The 20220-nt window shown below is 41.4% G+C and overlaps 1 protein-coding gene across 3 annotated transcripts in view; it reads right to left on the minus strand.

Annotated features, from left to right (window-relative positions):
* The window catches only part of efna3b (ephrin-A3b), a 62630-nt gene extending 50032 nt beyond the window's left edge, over positions 1–12598 (minus strand). Inside the window, exons 1-2 of one of the 3 annotated variants that reach the window (XM_065957867.1) lie at positions 11923–12598; positions 11503–11735 (exon numbers count right to left, since the gene is read on the minus strand). In XM_065957867.1, the coding sequence (XP_065813939.1) occupies positions 11503–11612 (110 nt within the window). In that variant the 5' untranslated portion in view covers positions 11613–11735; positions 11923–12598. Of the gene's footprint in view, positions 1–11502; positions 11899–11922 lie in introns of those variants that run through there. The other 2 variants (XM_065957866.1, XM_065957868.1) reach the window with 2 other exon arrangements.
* Positions 12599–20220: the final 7622 nt, after the last annotated feature.

Here is a 20220-nt window from a genome sequence, read left to right on the forward strand (position 1 = left end):
TTTTGAGCTATTAAAGGACAAAAGCAATTAGAGAAATGTGATGAGGTCGCCATGGGCATGGGGAAGTTGTGACTGGCAATTTTCACTCTTTTCTAGAAAATAATTGACCAAACAATTAATCAATTAATTGAGAGAATAATCTGAAATGGATTGATTATGAAAATAATGACTATTTTCTGCCCTCAGTCTTTTTTGTTTCCTACTATTACATTGAAAGTCAGGAATATTTATGATTTTGAATTATGACACACTCCAGCGCACACCAACCCAACACCTTACACACAGATACAATACACAATGGAAAACCAATAATGTTGAATTATTGGTTGCCTGACTGGTTTGCCCTGACACATCAGACTGGTTGACAGTTTTACTGACTGGTTGCTGTGGCCATCAGGAGCAGAGTGCTTGTGAAGCGAACATTTCTGCTTCCCTTTTTCCGTGGCCTGGCTGGGGCTGATTAAAGCCTTCTGCTGAAACAAGGTCATAATTCACTTAGCCGTTTCCCAATTTCCGCATAATTACCCTCCTGCTTCACGAGCGCTAACACAGGCAGGTACACACTCGCACACGCACACGTACACACTGACGCTCCGACACAAACGCATTTCCTCTCCGATTTGTGTCATTACTGAGAGGAGAGTGGTTAAAAGGTTTCAGAGTTGGCCTCTTAGTGACAGCTTAAATGGATAAAACCTCAATTAAAGACTCTCTCCCTCTCTGCGCGCTCTTTCTGTGGAGGAAATAAGCATAATTCTCTGTCCTCTACCTTTTATTTTTTCTGCTCAATCAAACCGTTGTAATCAGGACTTTCTCATATCTCCCCTGATTGCTTCTGATGAAAACCTGTTGAGGTGACGCTCACTGCAGGATACGACTCGATAAAACCCCGCCTTGCTTTTCCCTTTACAACCTAGATTTGAATTTCTTAACATTGGGCCTGTATGATTGAAGAAAAACATGCAATGACAGAGAACACTGTTCGAATTTGTGATAACATTATCAAGTCTGATAATCAATTATTAGAAAGTGCATATAACACAGTTTTAAACCATCTACAGTTCTTCATGTTTCACACAGTGCCCGTGTTTGCAGCATGTTCTTTCTGAATCCAAAATAAATCCAAGAAGATACGAACAATTAATCAGGAGGGGAGCTAATAGCTTTAGCTTCTTCTGAATATATCTTAATGTGCGAGAGCCGTTATACCCAGGGGTTGAGAGGTTCTTGAGATAAAGCATTGCTTGTTTACACAAAAATACATATCTTTTGATATATGATTTTAACATTGTTATATTAAATATTCATTTTTTGCGATGTGTTTGTTGCAACTGCTCACCTCTCGATAACGGTGAAGCTGTGATTTATTGTGTCGTCCTTGTTTGCATCTTGATTAAGCGATGACACTGTTCATAACCAGAGCTCAACAATAAGCATCATTTCTGCCCGGCGAGTACTAACAATGCGCACACTGTGACAGTTTATTGCTGGTGCGAGTTTGGTGAAAACAGCTGCATTTTCACGTGTTACTGTTTGGTCTTTATGTGGAGGATTACTAATCAGCATGTCGGTAGAGTTTATTAACACTCGGCCGCTTTGCTCTGATGTGATCAAACTCAGCATATGGTCTCCTGCTTCTACGCTACAACCATTAGCAACATCACTAATACACCATACAAGCATCTGGTGTGTGCGTGCATGTGTGTGTGTGCGAGGGCTGACAGTCTGCATTATTAGTACCCCCCCATGAAAGCCCCAAGAGCTCTAGCGAGGAGTAGAGTAGACATCACACACACACTTAGACACACGCACACACGCACAAAGAGCTTTGAAACAGCTTGTAAACATCACAGCCTTGTTATTAGCACCTGATTACACTGCCGGAGCTTAGGAGGCATTGGCTCAGAGAATAATGTTAATATCAACAACATCCAGTGTGTGTGTGCGTCTGAATGTGTGCACGTTCGGTTGTTTTTTGTTTTTTTTGTGTACCGCCTCCGGCCCGTAGCTGGGGGGATCAGTTCTCTGTGGGCAATTTGTTCAAATTTAACACATGGGTGGGGAAGATAAATTTGTGTTTTCGCCCCACATTTTGGCCTAAAATCTACAAATAACGAGTAAGAGACGGTCATTCTGTAATTTGGCTGTCAGGCAAAAAGGCAATTCATCCGCCTCAGACGGCACCACTTTAACTTAAATCAGCACAAACACCGCGCGGCTCTGACATAGCTGCTCTTGTTACTGCAGTGAGAACTCGGAAGATTTATCATGAAGATCCAGACTGCCCCAAAATGATCTTTTTTAGTGTCACTTTACTGTCGCTGTTTAATTTAATTTGTGAGCTTCACATTTTCGGTTCTCTGCCTCTACATTACTCATCCAAACACTGTATTGCAATTACATCCAGCTTACGCAGCACAGTGATCACAGACCACCAAAAACATCCTGAAACACCAGTTGAGGAGCAAACTTTGATGTGATTCACTCTGTAAGAAGAACTCCTGTGTGTCTTCATTCTGCGATGTCAAATAGGTCTCTGTTCTCTTGCTGATGCTGGAATCATTGGTATCAGGTCCCACAAAGGTTTATGATGTGTATCTGTTACCGTGTCCTGCTCATTTACAGTCTGAGTGATGGAGAGAACAGCGGGCATGCTGCCCGTCTTATCAGAGAAACTGCGTTCAAATAGAGTGACACCTCATAAATCATGTCAAAAAACGTTTGACACTTTGAAAATAAATGGAGGCAGGGGAGACTAACATGAAGGCTGAGGGTAGGTTAACAGAGAGGTTTAAAATACAATATTTAAAGGGTGGGGGGGCATTAGTGGCCATCTTTCCTGGGTTTTGTTGGCACACTGTGAAGCGACTGCGTTTACCAACATGACAGTAGTGATCAAAAAGAATGCGCACTACCTGCTCAGCCCATTTCCACGTCTGTATACACCTCGCAAAAAATGCAGGTTTGGGTCTTAGTTTTTTGGTTTTCAAAAAGCAACAATAATTGGACAACAATGATCCGCATTGTTTGAAAACCTGAAAGGAGCTTTTCATCATCTTCAGACTCTCGAAACATCACCTCTGACAGAGCGAATGTGGCTTCAAAACAGAAAGAAAGCAATTGTTTAAATTCGTCTGGTTTGAGACATTTCATTGGTTTTTTAAGTAAATAAGCAACACATTTACCAAAAAGTCCATTTCAGTTTTTTGAGATTCATGTAAGAAGAGATGTATGTAACCTATGCACACTGCCCAAAGACATAAAGGTGAAACTAGAGACACTGCATTCTGTCGGTTAGTCAACAAATCAGCACTTTTTGCACGACAAAGGCCTAAAAGCATTAACAGGCAATTTTCAAATATCCTATTGTTTAGGACAGAGACACTAAACAGTCCAAAATCATGAATTCTTCAGAGTAAAAAAACCTGTTGTGGGTACAATCATGGTCTAGATGTTCCGATGTTAATGTTGATGTACCAAATTAAATTCTAGGCTTGAAGCAACTATTACCATCGCAGATCAGCTCTACCTGCGTGGTAGGATGTGTGTAGTGGAAGCAAATAACAGATCTAAGATTTAGGTCATTTCAGATACAGTCCAAGATTTGGGCTACATTTTTCAGGGGTACTTTATCAAATGTTTGCTGGACACTGAAGACTGTCCAGTACAACTGGTTTCATGTGGTTGGAAGCTGGTGTAAACCGAAGCTCCACACACATATTGATTTGTCGTGCATCTCTAAATTAGGAGATGGCCCAAAAATCTCAAAGATGCATATTTGGTCATCCTTATAGGCAGAAGGATAAGACCATGTTATCAGTGTTTTGAACTGAGAAAGTCATCCTGTCTGTCTGCCCCGGGATTTGGCTGAGCTGCCGCTGCTCTAAGCTGTTGGGATTCCCAGCAGGTGGTAAATGATATGATAAACATGCGTGCACATTTTGGCAGACGTGGAACTAATAAATGTAGAATGTTTGATTTCAATCAACAAACGTATTCCTAAAAGATATTCAAAGAAAGAGACTTGAGTTTAATCTTTTAAATGTACTGTGGCTGATCTTTGTCTGGGACATGATGCTGAGTCTGAACATGTCATTCATGCTTGATGAAAAAAAAAAAAGACATCAAACACACGGGAAGTAACACATGTGAATGTACTGTCTGAACCCTGATGATCCAACGCCCAATTTTCCTAGAATTATGATGTAAAAAAGTTTTAATTGTGTAAACTTGTGGTTTTCACAGATTTGTCCGTGTCATTAATCATATAAATCACTGGTCCAAGCATTGATAAGGACAGATTCCAAATAAATCCATATCACATTATTAACAACACATTGGCTCTGCATGCATTATCCTTGAAGTTTCAGCCAAATGACACAGACGTGCACAGACCATTAAAACAGGCCGGCAGCAGTGTCAAAACATCACCTACATTATTATTTTAAAGAGGTGCACACAGAAAGTGTTCAGTGGTGGGAGCTATAATAATAACTGCGTTGTGTTTTTCAGACCAACGAACACATGTTGTCATTGCTATACAAACAACACTACCCATACATTAAATGATTTCAGACACACTCTTACAAAAATATTTGTTTTCTTTTGCTTGTTTAAAGTTAAGGTAGCCCAGTGGTTAAGTCACGGCCCCCAAATACAGAGGCTATGGTCCTCGTCTCAGCGGTCATAGGTTCGAGTCCGAACCCACTTTCTTCTCCCAACATTTCCTGTCTCTCTTCAGCTGTCCAATCATATAAAGGCAACAATGGCCCAGAAACAACTATAAAAAAAAAAGGTTATAGGAAAAAATGTGAAAGAATAGAAAAAACAGCAATGGAGTTCTCCGCTGTACCACTTTTATGTGCAGTTCAGATTGTGATTCTGCCCACCACAATACACCTCCACCTCCCTTGAGGCTGAAAACTAAAAATATCATCTCAACCTGTAGGAAACACCAGCAGTGATGCAGTTTCTTGGATATCCTTAGCTTTCCATTCTGATACCTAGACTCAAGGGAGACAGAGAAAAAACTCACATAACAGCACTTTTAAAAAATGTACGAGGGATTCATCGATATTGGCCGATATCAGACCTGTTGACAGAGATTGGCACATCTGTAAATAATGTGGCATTAATTGTTGTAAGTTTATCTATTGTGTCGTATCAATTGTATGCTGTTATCTTGTTCACCTAACTGCTGACCTAACTAACATGACCTGACCTGCCTACTCACCTAGAACAGTTTTTTTGGGGGGGGGCAGAGGGAACTCTGATCTGTTTTCATGGTCAAACATGGGAGAAAATGTTGGTATTGTGGGAGTCTTACACCAAAATAAATTATGAAACATTTGTATCACAATCGTTAATTGGCTAAATTGTTATATTAAACATGGAAATCAGTATCAGCCCTGTTTTCTCTAAAATGTACATAAATGTACATACATGTACATGTATAACTGGTGGACAAACAGAGTACTGACATGTTGCTAGCTTTGATTAAAGTTTGCATTTTGCCAGTACCATACGGTTGTATTTTGCTTCGGTCACGTAAAAACTGACCTGAAATCAGTTCTTCTTTGTGACCGTCAAAAAAAGTTTGTTATATCAGCCATGTTGTCTATTTTGCTGTTTAAACTGCTGTTTGGCTGAAAAAGAAACTGGCTGATTTAAACTTTTAATCATGGTACTGATGAGTGCATAGACTGGTGCACTCATTGATACTAAATAAAGCATTTTAAGCTGCAGTTGAGGTATAAGTATTTCAATAACTTGAATTATTTTGATAATAGCGCTTAATTTCACTACTTGATAATAACTGGATCATCGTAGAATTTCCATTTTCTTCACAAAAACAGAACGTTGTTTCCTTTCCTTTTATCACACACTCTGAGGTAAAAATGGTATTTGTTCTGAACAACAATATAAAGCCATTTGTGGCAGCTCCTCTGAAAGGCTTGATAAATGCCTTGGAAGCATCTTTGCTAACCACTGCTTAGAATCCACTGTCACTTAAATCAATGCCAATTCTAGCAGGCCATTTAAAGACTCTTATTTTGTGTCAGGTTGGATCAGAGTTGTTGCGCAAATCCGTCTGACTTTTATATCAGCTTGGTCTCAACCAAATAACATCCCTAAAATCCTTGAACACATGCTTCCTTTGCATTCAAACCATTAGCATTTGATTCCAAACTATACAAGCTCCAACGATAGACATCAATACTCCATTTTCACAGCAATGCTTCCGATTAGCCGATGATGTCAGCGAGACCGCGTTTGAGGAAATGAAAGAGTCAATCAAGAGATGTGGAATAACATGGTGGACTCAATATTTCTGTGCTTGTCCTTTTCTCACGATCAATGTGTGCGTTTGATGTTTAAGTGTGAAAATTTTAACCAAGCAGTCATGTCTGAGTTGGCGTTGGACAAAATCGCAAAAAAGGAAAGCAAGAAGAAAGAAAAAGAAATCCTTGGTGAAGAGAGGTGAGGTGAGGTGAAGTAAAACCAGAGCTCAGAGAAAGACGGCACTTTTTCTTACACTGGATAGATTCAGTCCGAGTTAATTTGACGGAGTCTCACAACAGTCGCATTAAACTACATAGCTCCCAAAATATCACCACCCCTAGAGTGCTTTCCCATCAGGCAACTGGAGGATAAGAGGCAAAGAGAGATGTGGGAGCGCTTTCCTGAAATCTAGCTCATCCTCAAAGAGAAAAAAAACAAAAAAAAAACGATGGAGGACGGAATGATAATTTATTTCTTTTGCCACTTTCTTGTGCTTGTACCTTATAGCTCGCTTCAGCTGGCAGACAAAAAGCCGTCCAATCAGAGAAATTCACCCACATAAATAGAGAGAAGGGAGGGAGGGGGGGGGTGGGGGGGTACTGGATCTTATTATGCAGACAGAAGTCATCCATCACACAGGTGTTCCCTATTGCTTTTAATTAATGGCGTCTCAGTGCGAGTGTCTGCACACCACACACACACTCTCACACCCACACGCCAGCACCCATTCACCTGTTTGCTATGTGGCCATATTATTCACCGCTAATGAACAGTCTGATCGCTGAGTCTGTATGACTGTTATGATGATCACTGAGCCTGTGTGCGAGCGTTTGCATGAGCACCAGCGCACAACACAGTGGTAGCTAGCGTACAGAGAAGCAGCACAAACGTCTATGATAGATAGGTTGTACGCACGCACACACAGACACACACACACATCCACAGACGGGCCGTGTGTCCTGTGATAGTGAGTGAGTAATACTCTCCATTGTGCACATATTCATAAATGTAAATGTTGTTGTCCTAAGTGGGGCTGGGAGACAGATAGGTTTGTGTTGCTGTCGAGGGGGTGGTTTATTGGCCTGCTTAATCCTCTCATCTGCGTGTGTTTCCCCCTCTGTCTCGCTCTGTTTTTCTCTCACATACACACACACACACACACACAAGCTCGGTGTGTGTTATGGTGTCAGATGTGAGAACTCAGTGTATGGATCAGGGCATTGGCCAAGCGTCATCATTATCATTATCATTATGATGACCCTTCCTCCCACAGCTCTGGCATGATTCAACACAAGAACTATCTGTACGCCTGACTCTCCTCTAACACGTCCTGTAGTATTTCTCTCTCACTGTCTGTCTCTCTCTCTCTCTCTCTCTCTCTCCTCACATTCTTGCATTATTTCTCTCTCGTCCTGCGTGACGTGTCTCTGCACACGCCGATGAGCCGGATGAATATGAAACAAGTTCCACATCAGCATCGATTACCACACATACGCATGTGCATTTTTATGAGGAGCAAAAAATCTGCTTGCGATAGCCGGAATCATTCCAGTAGCGTGCATTGAGGTGACAATGTCATTGCGACACACACACACACACACACACACACACACACACACACACACACACGCACACGCACAAATAAATGCAAACACACACCAAGCTACAGTCTAGAAACGGTTATGCTTTTGTTTATGCGGAACGTAATCGCCCCGAAAATATACAACTGATAAATTAAGAGATATGACCAGATATCTATTATGCAAACCAGTTAACTGGTGCGTTATTAGATTACATGCATACACATACACACTCGCGCGCACATACACACTCACAGCAGTGGTTAATTGCCAGGTGGTGGAAGATAATGTGTGATTTAACGGACTGATGGATTTGTTTTTGTTTCAGTCACCCATCGATGAGCAGAGACATCTGTAAGAGGGCAAACACACACACACACACACACACACACACACACACACACACACACACACACACACACACACACACATACACTAGTTCTCAAACGCACACACCATCATACACACATTCATGCCCAGGGATATCAGTGACGAGTGACTGATAGATAATGGCAACAGACTTTTTGCAAGACACAAACGCGGGAGATGATCCATCTTCTGAGTGTAAAAAAGTATGCAGCAGGGGCGTGTGTGTGTTTTCTGGCGCGTGTGTGTGTGTGTTTGTTGGCGTGTGTGTGTGTTTGTGTAAACCAACACGCTCATAGATTTATGTGTGAGCACATGTACAGTTATAAGCGAGGACTCGTGTGCCTGTGTTGGAAGCAGTTAATCCACGGTAACGGTTTCAGCCTGTCTCTTGTTGTTGATGAGTGGCTCGGGGTCAGAAGCTGGTTGAGAGACTGCAGGGTCCCGAGGCTTTACAATGTGTTTACCACTCACACTGACAGCTATACTACAGCTTATTATTGGCCTTCTAAACCTCCACACAGCACTGCGAGTTAGAGAAACTCCAGAGACGCAGATTGCCAACGGCTAGCGACACGATGGCCAATCCTACTAATGTCGAAATGGTGTCGAGGGCAGAGATTAAAATAAATGGCAGAAATAGGATCTGTGCTTGTCTTGGAAACGTGTATTAAAGAGTAAAATAGACAGGTTATCCTGTAGTGTATCTGTCTTTTGTGAGCCACTGCCCATGGCCCCTTTGTCTCCTAATTCAATAACTAGGCTGGATGAAAAAGTGATCCCCTCTCTCACAGCTCATACATTGTCACTGTGTCTGTGTGCAGTGAGAAAGACGAGAGAGAGAGAAGGGAAGATCAGGGATGAAGCAGGTCCACTGAGATGCAGTGTTCTTTAATTAACCACAGTGTTGTATAAAAGACACACATACACACACACTGCAGGGGCTAAGAACATTCTGCCACTGGGATGAAAAAAGAGATATTGGCAGTGAACGTGTGAAGAGAAGGAGACTGCAGGGCTCTGCAAAAGCACTAAGGTCCAGGACAGTCGGGTTAAAGGTTAGCCTGCTTCAGTCTGCTGTAGTCCTCCCAATGCTGTGTCTGAATAACTACCAGGAGATTTTTTTTTTTTACTTAACAGCAAATAGTCAGACAAAGCAGCCAATAAATAACTCCATTAAGGATGTGTTTTTCCCAGGTTAAAACTGCTCAAGTTGAGTCAAGCTAATAGTACCGTTGGGCACGGGTTCACCTCTTCTCTTTTCCTTCATGCCTTCAAGCGTTTTCTCCACATTTGATCTAAATCAACTTCTGTCTGCGATATGAAAACCGAAGGTGGAATTACATTAGCATTCATTATTAAATTACTACAGAGCAAAGAAGTATAGAGATTGAAAATAAGCACCCTCCACACTGAGAGTTGTAAAAAAAAAAAAAAAAAAAAATCAGCTAAAACGCATTAGCTGTAACTGTGCATGAAATATTAGTTTTTCTACAAAGTTTCCAAACGATTTTCTTACATTCTCGGAAACTAATATTGTTTACAGTATTGTACCACATCCAATAACTCCCGCTTAAATTACTTAGCATCCTGTTAAATTATTCTGCTGTGAGGAATAAATTGACTTTCATTTCATAGTTTTATTTCTTGCTGTAAACTAGCATCACTGGTCTAGAGCTGTTGGGGGATCACAGAACCATTGATCTTCCTCCTGCACAAACAACAGCATATTTTTTTTTGGGGGGGGGGGGTTTGATTGTTTACGTCTTTAATAAGTGAAGTCATAAAATCGGAGTCGCTTTATGTCAGACTGCACATCTTTGGGGCCTAATAAAGTCTGCTGAGGAAGTAAATACCACAAATAGTGGTGCAAACAAAGTGTTTCGGGGGAGCTTCCACATAGACGGGATGCACTGCATGAAGTGGAGGGGAAAAAAAGGAAGGTGTGTGTAAGTGTGTGACTTGGTTTGGTTACCTAGTAAATCTACAGTTGAGGGTTGCATTTTTTTTACAATTAAAAAGAATTACTGTAAATACTGGATGACGTGACTGACTCTCTGAATAGCTTACTAAAATATAATTTAAAAAATTGTTATATTTCACGCCTAATCAGTCATTCAGGTGCAAATAGACAGTTTTTATTTTGGGTCGAAAAGAAGGTGCATGGGAATTTACTAAATGAAAAGTGGATGCATACAAAAGTCAATGATAAAACAGAGGAAATCAAACATTATTCAGGGGATTTTACATTAAATTGTAAAAAAGAGAGATAAACCTACAATGTGCTGCTGCAGACTCACGCTCCATTCTTAAGGATCCAGCAGCAGAGCCATGGACTTACACGGACAGTATTAAAAAGAGAGAGGAGGGGGAAAAAAGAAGCTTTTTCACTTGAATCAAGATAGGGGCGAGAAGCAAAGGATTAGGAGGATAACAAAAAAGGCCAACGGACTGAGTGTAAACAAGAAAGGGGGTTAGAGAGGGATAGAAGGAGAGAGCAAGCTGGAGAGAGCAAGCTGGAGAGAGCGCGAAGGAGAGATTGAATAGTGACACTGCTACAACACAATGGGGTCAGGATGAAGAAGTGCTCCTAATTGAACCAGATAGAGGAGAGGACAGAGAAAGACTGAAAGGGCAGAGTTACATGACAGAGAGAGAAAGAAGATGAGGAATCACGTGTGATTCTCATGTCCATGTCTTTCGGCTTCTTCTCAATGCAAGGCTAAAGGTAGAAGCAGATGTAGAGAAAAGGAGGGAGGTAATTGAATAGAGTAGGTTGCATAGATTGATGTTTGACTGACAAAACAGAAACTAAATATGTCCGGCTAGTTGTGCAAGTGAGGGTGTTGAAAAGATGGTTTGAAACCACCTTGACTGCACAGTGGGAGTCTGACAGGGCAGACTCAAAAATAGCTTTACCCTACAGAGAAACACGAGGAGCCTTTTTAAATAGTTTTTGTGGACATAAATAATTGCTTCCACTTGGAAACATGTTTTTTTTTTTTTTTTGTTCATAAGAGACAATAAACCAAAGCTAATAACTGCTTCAAACCACTGAAGAAATAAGAGAGTTAACCTGACAGTCTAGGCTCAGGGAATAAGGACATTTTCATCCCCTTTAACAGGTGGAGAATGGAGAGATCAAAGGAAACGGCATATCCACACTCACACACACACACACTCACACACACACACACTCACACACTCACACACACACACACACACACACACACACACACACACACACTGATACACATTAGGAGCGGGGTCTTACTGTATGTTGGAGCTGTTCCAGTACACCGAATGCCTGTTGGCTGAAACCTGGCTCAGGTCCGCCCAGGTGAGACTCGTTAGCGCCCAGAGAGACAGCACCACCAGAGCCATGCTCCCGGCTCCACTCTCGGCCTCCGTCCCTTGGGGGGGGGTCCCTCTCTCTCTCTCTCTCCGGCCACTCTCTCGGTCCCTTCACCCCACCAAACAACGCGACTCAAACATCCCAGCAAAAGCCTAGCAGAGAGACGGGAGAGGGTGGAACAACAGCTTTCAAGCTAGCATACAAACAATGCATTTGTTCAAAGACGGTGAGACTCTCTGTGGTTAATAAGTGTTGTAAAAACTCAAAAGTCTATTGTGGTGTTAAGTTACCGTGGGTCCCTTCTCCCACCCCCCCCTTCAAAAACCAGAAACTGCGTACCCCTCACCCTCCCTTGCTCCCTCCCACACAAATCCTGGGGCTTCAAACAAGGGGCTTTCTGGGGAGTCCTGTTCCTCTCTTCTCACCGGGAACTGCTGCGCTTGAGCCCGCCAGAGAAGTGGAGTGGGGGGGGGGGTATCTGGTCCAAGCAGGAGGTCTATCGTCCTCCGTGCATGTGAGTCCTATCCGCTGGGAAAGAGTTGTTCTCTGCTGGCGTGTAAAAGCCTCAATGTGAGAAAATTAGTTGTAGACAAAAAAAGAAAATAAAACATATAAAGAAAGTCCTCTTCTTTCAAATGAAAATTGTTCTTGCAATGGGTGGCTGCTGCAGCTTTTTTTTTTTCCTTCCAAGGATCCGAGAGATGCAAATCACGCCGTGCTCAATTACCGCTGCAACCCATTCAACCAAGCCAGTTTTCATGAGGTCTTCCAAGACTCTATCCGAGGACCATCGCTTACGGTGAGCAGCCTGCCCACCCGTCTCTCTCCTCTCTCTTCCTCTCCTCCTTCTCCTCTTCTCTCTGTTTGGTAGGCAGCCCTCGTTCACTTCCTAACTCCGCCCCCTGCGAGCGACAAAAGCGCATTCCTCCAATATCGTGGCCGAATCGCAGCACATCAGGCATCACTGCGACTTGAAGTTTTTTTTTTTTTTTTTTTACCTCCTCGTCAACTATTCGACCTCCTCTTCCTCTCCTGGTGTAAAAGTAGAAGCTTTGAGTCACCCCCTCTTTGTCAGATACGTCTGCAGCCACCATCTGCAGTCTATTTTTCAACGTTACATCCCCCTTTCTCCACCACCACCACCTCCTCCTCCTCCTCCAGCCACATATGCACGCACACTTTCGCATTTTATCACAATGGATAGAAGAAAAAAAAACAGCCATTGACTCACACACATACACACACACACACACACACACACACACACACACACACACACACACACACACACACACACACACACACACACACACACACTCACACACACACACACACCATATATTCCCGACTACAATCACCCTTCCTGGCCTGGATCCCCAGACAGTGTAAGTCAGTCTAATACAACACTAATGTCATGCAAAATCCTCTTAAAGCTGCAGCACACTAACACACACATACCCCCCGTCATGTAATCTCCACCATAATGAATATACAAGCTGTATATTACAGTGTGTTAAGCATGTTTGCTGTAATGTCCTAGTGATTAATCAAAGTTATTGAAATCCCCTCAGTGGATTATTATTATTGTAATTAATCCTATACATTTATTTTAAATCTATAGCAATTCAAATAGAGTTATAATTCATGCAAGTGAGACGTTGCTCGTATATTTTTCGAAGCTCAGAGACATGGTAAAATGTTCAGTCATTTGCCCCAGCTCAGTCACCTTCGCTGCTACTAACTGCATTCAAGGTGTGTGTTTGGTAGAGAGAGAGGGAAATAAAGAGAGAGAGAGAGGGAAGAACAGGCCAGACAAGGCGAGAGACAGAAGGAGAGGATAAGAAAAAATAGAGTGATAGCCGATAGGAGAAAGATTGTTACAGTTTTCTTGCCGCCTGCTGGGAATGAGTTGGTTAAGGAGAAGTCAGAATGATTTATTGGGAGAAAAAACGGAGGGAAATAGGGAGAAGGAGAGCAAGAAAGAGAGAGAGATGAGATGCCATTGGGGAATCCCTCTGTCTTCTCCAGTCGTTCCTCTCCTCTCATGAGCTGTCCATTTAATCCCCTCTCTGTCTGTCTGTCTCTTTCTTCCTCTCTCTCTCTCTACTTCCTCTCCTCCCTCACCTTATTCTCTCGTTTCCAATGCAAACTTTCTCCTTTCCGCAACCCCGAAACCTGGCTCTGCTATTTTGCCTCCGTCTTTTGTTAACTTTGTCTCTGGTGGTCTACCTGTCTCCTCTGCCTGTGCCTCTCTCTCTCTCTCTCTCTCTCTCTCTCTCTCTCTGTTACAGCAGGCATGCAACTTTTTAATGAGCACTCCTCTTGTGCCTCATCTCGCTGCGTCTCTGTCTATCTCTTCTCTTCAGTTTCTCCATGTTGTATCTCTGTTTATCACTACACTGCATCATGTAGTATCACAGCAGCTCAGTCAAACAGCTGGTACTATTAAATATGCATCCCAAGATATATGCATGTGCATGTGAAAAATGAATCACACTCTTCTCTTTCTGCCCTTAAACAGTTGGTTCACCCAAAAAGCAAAAATACATATTTTATGATGAAAAAGGAGGACTACTGGTTTATGTGCAGATGTGCGCAGATGGTATTGTTTGTTTTGCTGCCATTGGAATAAAATACCATTCATGGAATATCCGTTTTGGTGATCAAGATACAGACTATCAGGGCTAACTGCTCAATGTCATTTTTAGTAGGCTACACTAAAATGATATTTTTTATCGATCTCCACCTAACGCCCAGCAATAACTTAAAAAAACATTTTTATTTAAAGAAAAACATATTATACCCCTTTTCAACCTTTTCAAACAGTCCCCTGTGGTCTAAATGAAACATCTGTGCTGTGCTTTGGTCAAAATATGACATGAATCAAGCACCAGAGGAGGTTTGTGACTCTGTATAAACCAGATGTCTCAGAACGCTCCGTTTTGGTGTGTGTCTCTTTAAATGCAATGAGCCCCCCCCCAAGTTTTCTCGGTAGACATCACTCCTTTGCTACCTAGAATAAAAATGGCAGACCTGAGCAAAAGTTTTGCTCTAGGCTGGGGGTGGAGAGGAGGGTGTGTTTTTTTTAACCAGAATTTGAAACAGAGCATTTTTCTCTGTGTTGTAAGACTTATGCAGACTACAAAAAAAGGACTTGGTGGATTTATATCACATTTTGTGGGTTGGTAGACGCTCAAGTTACCCAAATATATGTTCAAAAACACTGTCAAAGTGGATTTTTCATAACATATCCCCTTTGATGTTCCACTCAATAGGCTTGGGAGTGTGACCTTAAGATAACTTTTGCTACCTCACAGTGGGCTTCAATATGGAGATGTGGCACAAATGTATCAACAAGTGTTGGGTAAAAGATGAATCAATATAAGATTTTATGTGACTCCTGTCAGGCTTGCAAAGATGCCTGAAAGTGCTTTTGATTTGTGTTGACATAACTGAGGCTATCTTGGGTTGAGTGCTGTGTACTGTTTGCTGTAGGCTATATGTTTAAGTGCCTCTACAATGGTTTGTTCACATTTTATTATATGTTAATGTTACCCCCCACCACCACCATCCCAACCCCCACCCTATGTGTTATGTTTTGCTTTTGGTGGGTCTTGATTTGTTTGTTGTTGGGCGGGTTTGTGTGTGTTTGTTTGTTTTTCTTTTCTTCTTTTTTTTAGTGAAAATAACATTCCAGATCAAAAAAGCAAATTCATTTATAACATATACAGTATATCACAAAAAGTTAAACTAAAGGTTCCTTAACTTGCTTGGCTGAGCTCCCAATCCTATCTTGTTATTTTCTAAAGTGAATAATATATGACCTGTAGTGTAAAGAAAGCTAGTAAACTTCTCTTAAACCACTTTTGATCATGCAGCAAATCTGTCACATTTGAGAACACATGAGCAAAACATTTTCGATGAAGATGGCCACGGAAAATGGTCAAAAGCTAAAATTTTCAAAAGTAAAATGATTTGATCAAAAACATGTGTTTGCCGGGGCTCAGTGTGGTAGAGTCGGTCTGCTCTCGACCGGAAAGTTTTGGGGTTCGATCTCTAGCTCCTGCAAACACATGTTGAAGTGTCCTGGGGCAAGACACTTAACCCCAAGTAGCCTCTGAGTGGCATAGCATAACAATGCATAAAAAAGAGATTAGTTAATACTGATGGGCACTTCATGTAGCAACCTCTGGTATCAATGTGCCATGGCTGTGTAAATGAGTGAATGTGAAGCTGTAGTTTAAAGCAGCTTTGAGTATAGAAGACAAGTAAACATCTAAACAAGTCCATTTACCATTATTTAAAAACTGTTGGCAAAAACCATTCCGAACATAGTGGACCACTTCTGAAAGCTCTTAATGTTGTCTTTAGTAGTAGAAGTATAAACAAGTGACTCAAACACTTCAAAATAAAACAAAAAACTTTTTGCATGTCTTCAGACAGAGAAAATGTGTTTTCACCGTTAAGCTGAACTGACCTTTCCAGTCTCAGACTACGGAGGAAAATGATTCTCTCTCTGGAGATTTCAGTGGGTCGGTTGTAGATACATACTGTTTGGTAACACTTGAATGGAAACTCTAAATCAGGGATGAGAAGAGACATTTGGATATGACACCAACGGAAGCGGGTACTTGGTCCTTTTTGAATAACAAAAAATGCCACTTCACGCTTTTCCATTTTTGTTCTTTTGAAACAGACGCTGACATGTTCTGTTTCAGCAAACGCCGCTGTCAATTCTAATCATCCAGGTTGGATTTTCCAGGCGTGGGTTCTGGTGCTATTGGATTACTTTTGTATTGGGGTTATTATGAGAAACGACCTCGGGGCTGACTGCATGCGGTGACACCGAGGCTCTTATGACATTTCCAACCCAGAGCTGGCCAACAACACATCTGTCAAGTGCTCCTTTCTGCAACCTCGAAATCTAATCGGGGCTTTCTCATAGCACTGATAATTGGATATTAGGCTCCTATAGGAGACACATCCCTCTCTGGGGCCACAGACAGTGAACAATGCACACATGAATCCTGCAGGACTCTTGCATGTACAAACATCATGAGAATACAGTAAACACTTTATTATTATTTTTTTCTGTACTCTTGAATGTGTGCTGCATTTCAATGGCATTCTTGAACTCCGAGTCTCTTTCTCACTCCGCCTCCCGCTCGCTCTGTGTCTTGGCCTGCTTCGCTGTTCACTGTTGTGTTAGTAAATTGTACTGACACTCCCCCCGCCCCCTCTAGCTCCCTCACCACCTCCGCCGCTCACCCTCCCTCCATGTCCCTCTCTCACCCGACTGACTGACACGAATTTTCAATCTCTCTGTTTACCTTTCACTGCTGTGCCTTAAAACAACACTGGTATGGGGGCTAAGAGCGAGGAGGAGACTGGGGGAGGAGGGTTGGAGAAGGAGTTCAGTGCAAGGGAGCATCAGAAGGAAGTAGAAGGAAGAAGAAGAAAAAAGGATGAGGAGGAGAGGTGCCGCTCAGATTGGATGGGAAGAAGGAAAACGGCAGGAGGGGGTTAGGAGGTGGTGAGGGGGTGCAAAAAAAAAAAAAGGAAACGAAAAGAGGTGCAAAAAGAGAGAACAGGGCTTTCTCTGTGTTTTGGTTGGAGAGGAACCCAATGGGGAAAAAGGAGAGAGAAGGAGCGAGGGGTTAAGGGAAGGAGAAGAGGAGCTGATACTTTGAGTCACGCGAAGGGGACGCAGGAGAGGAGAGGGGGGGGAAAGAGGGAGGGGAGGAAAAAGGAAATGAAAGGGTGGAAGGGAGAGTGTAAGTCATAGAGTTGGGAGAAAGAGTTAGATGGGGCACAGAACATTAGGAGTGCAATGAGATATAGAGAGTGAGGGGCGAGAGAGAGATTTATAGAGGTGTAGAGAGAGGGACAGGACAGAAAGAGTGATGTGTAGAGAGAGAGGGTTTTTTTTAAAGGAAGAGAGGGAGGAGAGGGGTGAGAGAGTAAGAGAGAGAGAGAGAGAGAGAGAGAGAGAGCTCAGAATAGATACGCTCTCAACGGCATGAAATATTGAACGAAGGAGAGCGAACACAAGGAGGGGCGAGCAAAATGGAGAGACTGATAAAGACAAATACAATCGTTTTTGTGTCCATGTGTGTGTGTGTGTGTGTGTTTGTGTCTGTTTTTTTGTGTGTTGTTTGGGAGACAGAGGAGGATGAGAGTGAAGAAGAGTAGGTGACAGGAATATGAAGAATAGGTTGCTAGTGGCTGGAGACCATCATACACACACACACACACACACACACACACACACACACACAAACAGACACACTCACGCCACACGCTGCTTTGAGTTTAGATTACTCCCATGTGTGGAGGAGATGGAGCGGAATTTGGTGGTGTTGAAAATATCACACTCTAGAATACGTTTCATCACTTTCCTAACACACATACACACACACACACACACGCACACACACTCGCACACCCCAGCCCCCGCCCCACCCCACCACCCTCCTTTGATCTCACTTCTCACTGATCTTCTCTCTTCCATGTCAAATATTTAGGCTGAATTTGGCAGGTTTGACGAAAATTACCATGGAGAAATGATTTTATTTATTTAACTTCCACATCAGAAGTCAACGTCGGCAGCTGCGGAGAGGACGATCCCAAAATTAAACGAGAAAATAAAAAATAAAAAAAAAGAATCTGCTGAGTGTCCCATTTCAGACATTATTTTTAATGCATGGGAATTTTTTTGGAGAGGGTTTTTGAGGATATGACATGAACGATTTGTTTCGAAAAAAGTGATGTGAAATGATGTTGAATACCAAGAATCTTTGTGGTGTTGACTCACACGAAAAAAAATCCACAATCAAGGTGATGAGTCAACACTGCTTCCACTGTCTTATTAAAGTGTCAAGACAATGTGTTATGTCTCTTTTTGGATAAATGAATGTGTCTTTTTTTAAATAATTCAGGCTGGGCAGCCCTGCAGGATATCGCTATATCCAGCTAAGCCTGAAAGGTGTATGATTTTAACAATAGCAGGGAAATATCAGTCCAGCATCACACAGAGAGTGACGTACAACTGCAATTTATTTCCTCTATCTCTATATCTCACTCACACACAAAAACCTGTGTTCACTAACCCGGTGTGACTCAACCGAAAAATCTTGACACAAATCAGACAAGGGAAAGATAATTTGACAGATGATGTACAGGGAAAATAAATGAGGAAGAAGGAGGGATAATTAGTTTTCTAAAATATCCTTTTGAAAACAAGACAAAGGTTTTAAAAGAAAATTAATGCACATTTTTGGGTGGAAATTAATGAAACGACAGCAATTTCTAAAAGTAATTAATGACTAAATTAATGACAAGTACATACAGTTAATTTGTTGAATAAGGTGATTATTCACTTATTAACAATGTCAGACATAATTTCATAGTTCATACTTTTAATTTGCCACTTCAATTCCAGTGATTGCATTGTTTCACAGAAGTCCTCTCCTCTGTTTATTCACCATTAAGCAAAAGTGTAGTTGTGATAGATCACGCCATATGAAGCTTGAAGTACACACAGGTGACTTTAGTAGAAGTAAAATAGCTTCTTTGAATAACAGTGAAACAAAACACAAAACGTGTCTCTTTAAGTTTTCAGGCAGGAAGTTGCAAGAAAGTTTTACAAAACTCACAAAATAGACTTTAACGATAAAGCATCATAAAAGTGACCAAAGTGTCCAGCTTAGTTTATTGAACACGCCTAATGTTTGAATAATTATAATAATTCTAGAAGGTGATCCACAGCATGTCAAATACTATCGTCCAGTGTTTTTCAAAGTGGGGATCCAAACTCTATGGGGGTCACCAGAGGGGGTCAGGGCCGTTGAGGAGAGAAAATTGAACCATAATAAAAACTTAGTGGAAAACATAGCAGAAAATAATGTGTTTTACTTTTAATAATGTGTTACTAACCATCTTGAAATCTGTTTTATCTTTCTACACCAAACAAAAAGACATGTTGAATGTCATGAATGAATACAGGGGAAACATTTTCTCTAAATGTTTTTTTTTATAGTTGCTCTGACTGTTAATTATTGTCTGGAGAAAATTATAAAAGACTGTTTACAGGAAAGACATAGAACCAATGAATAGCAGGATTATTTTATTTAAAGAACAAGGTAACACAATAAGAAGTTACATTTTTTATTTTTTCCACAGAAAATTTTAGAAATGTAAGACATTTTGCAAGCCGGGGGTCCCTCTAGAGGCTAATGCTATGTGGGGGTCCTATATGGGAACACCTGCTTTAGTCATTCCAAAATCATGCCGGTTTGGCTGTTAATCTTTGTATTTACTTTACACTGGTTTTAGCTTAACATGAATTAAAGAAAAGGTCAATTAAAAATGAAGACATGAGCAAAGGTGTCAAATGTACACACATTCATTGCAGTACACATATTTACTTTGAGGAGTTTTTAGGACTGAAATTTATACCAAAGCCTCTGTAGCACCAACAAATTGACGCAAACAAATATAATTCATAACTCCACTTAAATACAATTAAGCTAGAGTTGTGAGCCAGTGAAATTTTGAAAAAAAATATTAATGCTAAAAGGTATAGGCAGTAAAATTAAAAAGTAATTTAATTTTAAATAAACTATTAATCCCTGAGGG

Source organism: Labrus bergylta, chromosome 8 (assembly GCF_963930695.1).
Source record: "Labrus bergylta chromosome 8, fLabBer1.1, whole genome shotgun sequence".
Taxonomy (NCBI): Eukaryota; Metazoa; Chordata; class Actinopteri; order Labriformes; family Labridae; genus Labrus; species Labrus bergylta.